Source organism: Osmerus eperlanus, chromosome 11 (genome assembly GCF_963692335.1).
Source record: "Osmerus eperlanus chromosome 11, fOsmEpe2.1, whole genome shotgun sequence".
NCBI lineage: Eukaryota > Metazoa > Chordata > Actinopteri > Osmeriformes > Osmeridae > Osmerus > Osmerus eperlanus.
Genome location: NC_085028.1, coordinates 17,257,598 through 17,265,710, shown reverse-complemented (window position 1 = coordinate 17,265,710; position 8,113 = coordinate 17,257,598). Strand labels below are relative to the sequence as shown.

The following is an 8,113-nucleotide window of genomic DNA, read 5'->3' as shown; positions in this document are numbered from 1 at the left end:
ACACACACACACACACACACACACACACACACACACACACACACACACACACATGTACCGTACCTTGAACTGTCCAGGATAGAGCTCTCTAGCCAGGGCAAAGAAAGGTTCTGGATGTTTCTGAGGATGAAGAATAATTCTGTGTTTAGAATGAACCACTCCTCAGTGCATACTACACGGTACACAACAGCACACACGTGTCCAGGTAGTGCACACTCCTCAGTGCATACTACACGGTACACAACAGCACACACGTGTCCAGGTAGTGCACACTCCTCAGTGCATACTACACGGTACACAACAGCACACACGTGTCCAGGTAGTGCACACTCCTCAGTGCATACTACACGGTACACAACAGCACACACGTGTCCAGGTAGTGCACACTCCTCAGTGCATACTACACGGTACACAACAGCACACACGTGTCCAGGTAGTGCACACTCCTCAGTGCATACTACACGGTACACAACAGCACACACGTGTCCAGGTAGTGCACACTCCTCAGTGCATACTACACGGTACACAACAGCACACACGTGTCCAGGTAGTGCACACTCCTCAGTGCATACTACACGGTACACAACAGCACACACGTGTCCAGGTAGTGCACACTCCTCAGTGCATACTACACGGTACACAACAGCACACACGTGTCCAGGTAGTGCACACTCCTCAGTGCATACTACACGGTACACAACAGCACACACGTGTCCAGGTAGTGCACACTCCTCAGTGCATACTACACGGTACACAACAGCACACACGTGTCCAGGTAGTGCACACTCCTCAGTGCATACTACACGGTACACAACAGCACACACACGTGTCCAGGTAGTGCACACTCCTGACCATGCAAGCTTCCCTCCACACCTTAAAGTAGTCGATCTGGAAGATGGCCTCGGGGTAGGGCAGGTTGTATTTCTGCAGGTTGGCATAGAGACCAGTCCCAGGAGAGCGGAAATCTGGGATGCCCGCCGCTGAAAGGTCACAGGGGTCAGGTGTCAGATTCATAGTCGGTCTATGATATATTTAATACACATTAACTAAAAACATAGGTAAAACATACTAATAGCTCTCTTTGAATGTACTTGAATAAGAGAGAGAATGAAAGGAGGAGAAGGAGGGAAATGAGAAGGCAGAATAAGGGAAGGAAGAGGAGAAGGAGGGAGGAGCAGGGAAGTATTGGAGGGGAAACTCACATGTGGAGATCCCTGCCCCCACCATGAAGATTATATTTTTGCCTGAGGGGAGAGACAGTAAATGTTAGTTTAGACCAATGGAACAGTTTAATACAGGGAAACTCCACCCACCTGGGCTAAATCTGGTTCCAAAACAAGTGAGCCGAAAGCTATGCGTGTTCAACAGTGTGAGAAAGTGCTTCAGGCCTGACAGCTGTGACACATACATGGCCTATATGCTGGGTTATACATGAATACCTCCTCTGGTGTAGCCCTAACATGGGAGAGGGGGGTTAGGACGAGTCTAGGGGCCCTGGTCAGACAGGGCCCAGCAGAACCCTGTACTCTCCTGTAGGATTTTGAGGCCCGGAGTACACATTCTCCAGGGGGCCCAGAAACCCTTGCGGCGTCCCGGGGAGACTCACATTTGCCACTCTGCATGTACCGAGCCACTCCCTCCAGGGTCAGATCATCTAGAACCTTCTCTGCAGAGCCCAGGCCCAAGGTGTGAGAGAACAAGTTGCGCAGGAAATCCACTAGAAGAAGAATAAATAAAAAAGAATGAGTGAAATTGATATACATATAGAGACATTGAAATATAAATAAAGTTGAATTGAGAGTGAGAGCTGATTCTGATGAGAATACAAATATAGCTAGTAATTTAGCTAGATTGTTTTTTTTTTACAAGATGTAGATCTAGGATATTTAGGAAAGCAAGAGTATAGGCAGTTTCTGTTGACTGTGTAAGAAAGCGTCGGGTTCGTTAACACGTACTCTCGGTGTCACCTGACGCTTCACCCTCGTCGCTGCTATCAGAGTCAGACTGATTCTAGAAGAGACAGAAAGCAGAGTATTAGTACGGACTTATAGCTTGCAGTTATGAATACGATGGTGTTATTTGAAGAAACTGTTGTTACCAATTGGTACCAAGCGCATTAACGGATAGTGTTACAGTTAGCAAGACAAGGAGTCTTGTCTCCGTGATGTGTAACTACAGTTTATTGTGATGACGTCATGGACAGCTCCGTTCCATACCTCTGGTTCGGGAGTGTCCGCCTCCTCTTCTTTAAGATGTTCTGTGAAACGTAAAAAACAAAACACATCTGTCACAGCTCTGTTCACAGGTGATGTCCCTACACTAGCTAAGCTAACTAGCCATACGGACATTCACGCCGTGGATGTTTCCTCGAGAAATGTAGATGAACTGGTTATTATCACTATGACGGACTTTGAACAGTAGCGCCCGATTTACAAAATAATGTCATTAAACGAACCTGGTGCATCAGACATCTAAACGTGTACTTGAACCTTCCACAGACGATTTGATTAAGGATTTATATTTCTGTAGTTCGCTAGTTCCTTTGCTTCCGTAAAAAAATGCAGAGCTGTCAGATTCGTCCTTTTGTTGCTGTCCGTCTCTAAATGGTTCCGTGTAGCTCGTTAGTGTTGCAATATTCCTTCCTTCTTGTCTACGGTGACTATTTTGTTCTAGCTAGCTATAATTTCAAATTACGATAGCAAATACAGAAATACAAGAGTGGACAAGAAGCCCAAACAACGTGTCAAAAGTTAATTAAATAACACAACATTTCAACCAGAGCACCTCATAAGTGACCCAAAAAAGCTTTTTCATACCTGCCCTTACCTAGTCGAGTCCTATAAAACAGTATCAAATTACCATTGCTTTTGAAAGTTGCATAACATTCTAGCACGGCTCATTTGTAGGACACTACCTTTTCTGTGGAAGACCAGCGCTTCATTTCCTTCAGCTGGCCGCAACAGTCACATCTGAGGTCTGGCGACAGTTTCTTCCCACAACGGATTATTGGATTTGCGTCACCCTGTTAATACGATTTCACACCTGTTTTAAAATGCAATTATAAGGCTAGACTTCTCCTTGTCTGCTTTGCCATGTGTTACACACGATCAAAAACACATTTATATACTGTTCATATTCACATTTTATTGATCACAATCAATAGACTATGTACAGAAAATACACATCATGTACATACTACAGCGAATTGTGTTCTTGGAAGACAAGGGATCCGACTACCAATCAATCCTTTGTCATTAATTTACTCAACAAATATATATATATTTTTTACATTTATGTCTCGCATCAGTCTCAACTGTCATTCAGTCAGCCAGAGCAAGCCAGGCCCAGTCTGTACGAGGCCCAGTCTGTACGAGGCCCAGTCTGTACGAGGCCCAGTCTGTACGAGGCCCAGTCTGTACAAGGTCCCGGTGGGCCAGGCCCAGTCTGTACGAGGCCCAGTCTGTACGAGGCCCAGTCTGTACGAGGCCCAGTCTGTACGAGGCCCAGTCTTTACGAGGCCCAGTCTGTACGAGGTCTCGGTGGGCCAGGCCCAGTCTGTACGAGGTCCCGGTGGGGTCTCATCCAGGCTCCAGCCTGCTCCTGGTCCTGAGGTGTGGGGGGGTTTAACAGCTCTGGTTCCCCCTGTTAGTCTGTCTGTAGGGCCAGCCCCCCAGCCCCCTCACCAGGAGCCTGGGCAACTCTTCCTTATCACCACACACTCCTCTCCCTCACCCCAGCCCTCCCTAGCTCAGCCTCTCTCCCTCACCCCAGCCCTACCTAGCTCAGCCTCTCTCCCTCACCCCAGCCCTCCCTAGCTCAGCCTCTCTCCCTCACCCCAGCCCTACCTAGCTCAGCCTCTCTCCCTCACCCCAGCCCTCCCTAGCTCAGCCTCTCTCCCTCACCCCAGCCCTCCCTAGCTCAGCCTCTCTCACTCACCCCAGCCCTCCCTAGCTCAGCCTCTCTCCCTCACCCCAGCCCTCCCTAGCTCAGCCTCTCTCTCTCACCCCAGCCCTCCCTAGCTCAGCCTCTCTCCCTCACCCCAGCCCTACCTAGCTCAGCCTCTCTCCCTCACCCCAGCCCTCCCTAGCTCAGCCTCTCTCCCTCTACGCCAGCCTCTTCCCCAGCTCCTCTCCCTGGTCCTCCAGGGGCTCCAGGGCCAGGCGGTGGTGGTCGTACCCAGCAGCAGTGACGTGACAGTGGGGCAGCATCTCCTCCAGCAGGATCACCACCAGGCCGGGGCTCTGGAGCCTGGGGAGCGATGACACGTCTAGACGATGCAGATTCCTGGCACACACACACGCATGCACACACACATCCAGGGACACACAGAGAGGGTCACACAAACACATGTAAATCAGTTGAACCAAGTTAAGGAGAGACTTACAGCTTGGTTATAATAACACACTGCTGCCCAGAAACCAACAACTGTTATGGGATATTTACTTGTGTACCAGACAGGGCTGTGTGTCTGAGCGGGCCTACCTGAGGTTGCCCAGGGCGGCCAGGCCCCCCGCAGTGATCAGGGGGCAGTGGGAGATGTCCAGCTCCTCCAGGGAGTCCTGGAACACATGGAGCCTGGACAGGAACCAGTCATCCACCTCCTCACAGCCCCGCAGAGAGAGAGAGCGCAGCCCTCGCTGCCTCACTGGGGAGGAGGGAGGGAGGAAGGGGCAGGGGGGAAGAATGGGAGACAGGGGAGGGATCGAGGGGAGGGGGAAGAAGGAAGGAAGGAAGGAAGGAAGGGAGGGAGGGGGAGCAGTGTCAGGGAAAAAAGCAAAAAACACACAGCAAAGATGAATCTTCCCTTCCTCCAACTTTTAGACTTCTTGGTTGTTCAATTTGAAAATCTTACGGCTAGTCAGGCCCAAACAGACAGTGTGAAGGGATGCTCCTATGCCCCTCCACGAGGAGCTCAGGTGCTTGTACATACCCAGATTCTCCAGACCCGAGTAGTCAATCACAGTGTTGCTGGCGTCCACCTCCTCCACAGGTGAGTCCTTGTGGTTCATGAAGTCCCAGGTGAACCTGCCTCTACGGTCTGAGCGGAACCACTGTGGCTGGCCTGCATACCTGGCAGCCCCCAACACACACACACACACACACACACACAGACACACACACACAGAGTTAACCTGTCTGGTCCTGCTCATGTCCTAGTGTGAAAGCCCAACCAAGCCAGACCAGGAAGTAGATAGTTACGGTGACAGGAAGTGGTGACCGGCTGGCCCCTCACCTGACGCCTCCTCCGAGACAGAGGATGTAGTAGGCTGTCGCTATGTTGTCACCGTAGTTCACCTGGGTGTAGCCATAGAACCTGCACAAACAATTTTAGAATAATTGTATGTATTTTTATGCCTACTACATAGCTGCTACCTTGAGTTATATTGTGCACTTCATAAATAAAGCACTTTGATATATAAACGCAACTACTAGTGCTACTGTCAGACGACGTACGCATTCTTCTTCTTCAATCTCCATTTCTTCAACCCAGAAGTCCAGGTGAGGAACTTCTCGACATCATGGAAACGCTGGGCCAGGTAGAGGAGGACTCTGGTGTGCACGGGGCGTGGGGGGGCTAGCCCGGAGGAACTCAAGCATCGTCCGGCTACCGAGAGGTACGACAGCCGGCAGTGTCGCTGGACCAACTGACAAACGCACCGAAAACACCGTAAGATAGAGACTACGCAAGAATTACATTTAGTCATTTAGCAGACGCTCTTATCCAGAGCGACTTACAGTAAGTACGGGACATTTACCCGAGGCAAGTAGGGTGAAGTGCAAGGGCACAACGTCATTTTGCACGGCCGGGAATCGAACCGGTAACCTTCTGATTAATAGCCTGATTCCCTAACCGCTCAGCCATCTGACCCCCATCACTGGATGGAGGGTCACTGGAGGAGATACATTACATGAAGTAATTTAGCAGACACTCTTATCCAGAGCAACTTACAGTAAGTACAGGGACATTCTCCCCGAGGCAAGTAGGGTGAAGTGCCTTGCCCAAGGACACAACGTCATTTTGCACGGCCGGGAATCGAACCAACAACCTTCTGATTAATAGCCCGATTCCCTAACCGCTCAGCCATCTGACTCCCCAGAGATAGACATCACACACACGTTAGCCGCCTTCGTAGGAGGATAATATGTATCATTACTGGCATAGCAAGTTTATTCCAGAACACAACTATGTTTGTCAGAAATATTTGGATTTCACACCCTTCCACCAGGAATGTCTGGGTTAGATAGGCTAGCTAGCCCAGTGCTAGCTGGATTGACTAATGTCTAGCTAACAAATCGTGGACTTTGCTCTAGATTTAAGCACAGGCAACTCCGTGACTGTATAGATACTAATATTTGTAATTTGCATGTCGGTGGCAATATACCATGTCCAGTGAGAACAGTACTTGTCCAAAACGATAACCACAGGTGAACTCACTAGCAAGGGGGCCGCCATCTTTGATTTGTAAGGCTGCGCTCTATTCTAGGAATAGTTCCCGGTCTTGTCTCCTCTCCGTCACTGACATATCCGACACTGTGACGTACAAGTAAACAACGATATAATGTGAGGGTAAGAACCACGTAACAAAAGCCACGTCCAAATTCAGTCACATCAGATCTACGAATAAAATGGAGCGGAAGAAAGTTACGACTTTTTAGATTGGAACGCAGCTCAAGAATGCCTGTTTTTCTTATTCGTCCTCTGGACTTCGCTGCAAGCTCAGAGTATCAAACCTCACTGCTGACCCTTGCAGGTCGTACTATGTATTGCACCCATCATAATTCCCTCTCCCATTGGGATAAAATGGGAAAGTTTCGAAAGGTCGTAAAACTATTCTAATCCGAAAAGAAAAGTTTCGTAAAATAGGTCGTCAGGTAAGTGAAAGGTAAGTAAGGTAGGTGAAAGGTCGTACACATTTTTGAAACCGAAAAAGAAGTTTCGAAAGAAAAAATCGAATCTGAAAAAAATTAAATGATCAAAAAAAGTTTTAGATGATCGAAATTACGATAGAAAACTCTGAATAATTGTGTTTCACTTTTTAACGATGTTTTGCTTACACATGTTCAGAGTTTCTCAGCTAGGATTGAGGCCTGCCTCACAGACATCTCCGCCTGGATGACCGAGCACCACCTCCAGCTGAACCTCGCCAAAACAGAACTTCTCATCATCCCGGCTAAACCCTCCATCTCCCACGATCTCTCAATCACCCTGGGATCTGCGACGGTGACCCCTTCATCCTCTGCCAGGAACCTTGGGGTTACCATGGACGACGAGCTCTCCCTCACGGCCCACATTGCTGCGGTCTCCCGGTCGTGTAGATTCACCCTCTACAACATCCGGAAGATCAGGAGATACGTGTCTGAGCACTCCACCCAGCTGCTAGTCCAAGCACTTGTCCTCTCCAAGTTGGACTATTGCAACTCGCTGCTCGCTGGTCTCCCAGCATGTGCAACCCGCCCTCTTCAGAGGATTCAGAACGCAGCAGCCCGCCTGGTCTACAATCTACCCAGACGCTCCCATGTTACCCCGCTCCTCATCTCTCTCCACTGGCTACCTATCATGGCCCGTATCAGATTCAAGACCCTGGTATTGACCTTCCGAGCAGTGAACGGGACTGCACCCGTCTACATCAAGTCTCTCCTGCAGCCCTACACCCCCACCCGTCACCTACGGTCTTCTTCAGACAACCGCCTGGTGGTCCCACCGCTCAAGACCGCCCGGTCCCAACACAAGCTCTTCTCCTGTATGGCCCCCCAGTGGTGGAATCAACTCCCCACTTCCATCAGAGACACTGACTGTCTCTCCACCTTCAAGAAAAGGCTCAAGACGCACTTGTTCCGGGAGTACAACGGTACTTAGGAATGGTTCGCTTGACCCGATGTTAGTTTCCTCAAGGATCACAATGACTCTTGCTTAGAGACTTGTTGCTCTTGTGGTTAATGGTAACTGACTTAAATTTTTGTACTCGCTGTGATATATTGTTTTATTATTGTTGCTTGCTTTTTTTCCACAGGTACACTTGCACTTATAGAAGTTCATGTTGTTTAATTGTAACTTGTTTAACTACATGCTCTTATGGTTCTTCCCTTTGGCACTTATTTTGGTTGTTCACAA

General features: G+C 49.2%; 2 protein-coding genes across 3 annotated transcripts in view; both read right to left on the bottom strand.

Annotated features, from left to right (window-relative positions):
* Positions 1-2,934, bottom strand: part of sirt2 (sirtuin 2 (silent mating type information regulation 2, homolog) 2 (S. cerevisiae)) — a 6,853-nt gene extending 3,919 nt beyond the window's left edge. Inside the window, exons 1-7 of one of the 2 annotated variants that reach the window (XM_062472842.1) lie at positions 2,918-2,934; positions 2,217-2,259; positions 1,956-2,010; positions 1,607-1,717; positions 1,203-1,244; positions 874-980; positions 64-120 (exon numbers count right to left, since the gene is read on the bottom strand). In XM_062472842.1, coding sequence (XP_062328826.1) covers positions 64-120; positions 874-980; positions 1,203-1,244; positions 1,607-1,717; position 1,956 — 318 coding nt within the window. In that variant the 5' untranslated portion in view covers positions 1,957-2,010; positions 2,217-2,259; positions 2,918-2,934. Of the gene's footprint in view, positions 1-63; positions 121-873; positions 981-1,202; positions 1,245-1,606; positions 1,718-1,955; positions 2,011-2,216; positions 2,260-2,455; positions 2,610-2,917 lie in introns of those variants that run through there. The other variant, XM_062472841.1, reaches the window with a different exon arrangement.
* Positions 2,935-3,135: 201 nt separating this feature from the next.
* Positions 3,136-6,708, bottom strand: dmac2 (distal membrane arm assembly component 2). The gene is made up of 7 exons (XM_062473700.1): positions 6,437-6,708; positions 5,455-5,645; positions 5,234-5,314; positions 4,931-5,070; positions 4,483-4,645; positions 4,050-4,284; positions 3,136-3,743 (listed from the first exon to the last, which is right to left on the bottom strand). The coding sequence occupies exons 1-6, from the start codon at positions 6,452-6,454 to the stop codon at positions 4,104-4,106; spliced, it is 774 nt and encodes a 257-aa protein (XP_062329684.1). The 5' UTR covers positions 6,455-6,708; the 3' UTR covers positions 3,136-3,743; positions 4,050-4,103.
* Positions 6,709-8,113: the final 1,405 nt, after the last annotated feature.

Excerpts from the sequence above, each read along its gene's own strand:
- dmac2 (XM_062473700.1), bottom strand. Across the intron at positions 5,071-5,233 it reads TGTCTCGGAGGAGGCGTCAG|GTATGCAGGCCAGCCACAGT; the intron begins GTGAGGGGCCAG and ends GGGGGCTGCCAG. Across the intron at positions 4,285-4,482 it reads GCCGCCCTGGGCAACCTCAG|GAATCTGCATCGTCTAGACG; the intron begins GTAGGCCCGCTC and ends TGTGTGTGCCAG.